The sequence below is a fragment of the Cyprinodon variegatus genome, unplaced genomic scaffold (assembly GCF_000732505.1).
Source record: "Cyprinodon variegatus isolate N-32 unplaced genomic scaffold, C_variegatus-1.0 Scaffold867, whole genome shotgun sequence".
In the NCBI taxonomy this organism is placed as follows: domain Eukaryota; kingdom Metazoa; phylum Chordata; class Actinopteri; order Cyprinodontiformes; family Cyprinodontidae; genus Cyprinodon; species Cyprinodon variegatus.
The window spans coordinates 313,835-315,547 of record NW_015151320.1 but is presented as its reverse complement, the minus strand read 5'-3'; the positions used below and the strand labels follow the sequence as shown (position 1 = coordinate 315,547).

General features: G+C 36.3%; 1 protein-coding gene across 1 annotated transcript in view; it reads left to right on the top strand.

Annotated features, from left to right (window-relative positions):
- LOC107099399 (glutamate receptor ionotropic, NMDA 2C-like) overlaps nt 1-1,713 on the top strand; it is a gene marked incomplete at its 5' end in the record, with an annotated part of 71,695 nt that overhangs the window by 38,910 nt on the left and 31,072 nt on the right. The window contains one exon of the mRNA XM_015397495.1: nt 1,351-1,516. Coding sequence (XP_015252981.1) covers nt 1,351-1,516 — 166 coding nt within the window. The remainder of the gene's footprint in view (nt 1-1,350; nt 1,517-1,713) is intronic.

The window sequence follows — 1,713 nt, the reverse complement described above, 5'->3', positions numbered from 1 at the left end:
TGCCAATGGAATGAGAATTTTGACTCCTAAAATAAGATAATTAGATAATATTCACTTGAAATGAGAGAATGTAATTGTTTTTTCTTATTTTAAATATAAATTGTCTTGTTCCATTGGCAAAATGTATCTTTTATCTCCTCAATTCAAGAACAAATGCACTTATTTTAAGAAAAAATGACTTATCTAGATTTAGATTTTTTGCAGTGTTGAAAACGATCAGCGTGTGAACATGTGTGTGTGTTGACGGCCCAGTTTCCGGCTGTTTGTGATGGCAGAGTGTGTTAAATGGCGACAGGTGGCCGGCTCCTGCAGCAGTTAATTAACGCAAGTTTGTCCCATCAAGGAAGCAAAACCTCTGAAGATATTTTCTCTTATTACACTGCAAAAATGATCTCAAAATGAGTAAAAATGTCTTAAATTAAGGGTATTTACCATTAATTTGAGCAGTTAAATAAGATGATTTGCCAATGGAATTAGTATTTTTACTCTTAAAATAAGGCATCTAGATAAAATGCACTTGAAATAAGACAAAGCAATTGTTTTTTCTTATTTTAAGTGTAAATTGTCTTGTTCCATTGGCAAAGTGTCTCACTTACCTCCTCAATTCCAAGAAAAAATGACTTATTTAGATAAAAAATTTTTGCAGTGTATTTATTTCTTTTTTTTTTTAACATTTAATCATTTGGAAAAACAATTAACTATAACACTAATTACTCATTTAACATTTTAATGTTTATGTTTTGCTAATTTATACCATAATTTCGCAGCATTTTACTTTCTCTCTTCGACATGCTGAAACACACACAGCGCCTCCGATTTCAGCAGCCGTTTCATGCTGTGACCTAATTTTCTGTCTACTTTTAAAAAATATATTTATTTTCTCTCTACACTTGATTACCTTTTTATTTATTTAATTTTTTTTACCCAAACACGTTGCTGTCTTCTTTTCCTTCCTGATAAGAAGCAAGGTTACACAGAGGAAGCGGGAAAAACAACAGACCCTAATAGATGTTGATTGGAGGCCATGGGAGTCGCTCAGCCTGTCACCAAGGCCTCTGTGGGACTGTGTGAAAGTCTATTTGTGCGTCTCTTCTGCTTTTTGGCTTGGCTTTGAAACACACCTTTTAACCGGCATCGATTTTAGCTAATGAACCTCGGAGATCCTGTCCTTCACTGCGCTGCTGCTAACGATGACAGCATGAGAGCCTGGGAGTATTTAGCTCTCACCCAGCGGAGCAAGTAGAACAACGGCTTTGATGCCTGCAGCTAAATATAGCCACAGATATCGCCTTTGATCAAAAAAAGCATATTCTATGTGTGACAGTTATTTTTATCTCTCTTTTCTAACAGCACTGTCCACTCGGAGTCCTACACCAAACTGTGCTGCAAAGGCTTCTGCATAGACATCCTGAAGAAGTTGTCCAAAACCATTAAGTTCTCCTTTGACCTCTATCTGGTCACCAACGGAAAACACGGCAAACTGGTGCACGGGATTTGGAACGGGATGATTGGGGAGGTAAGGCTGAACGCTGCGGCTGTTTCACCCCAAATAGTGAAAAATATTACACCGGAAAAAATTGAAATCTAGATGAGCCATTTTTCTTAAAATAAGTGCATTTGTTCTTGGATTGAGGAGGTAAAAGAGACACTTTGCCAATGGAACAAGACAATTTACACTTAAAATAAGAAATCACAATTGCATTGTCTTATTTC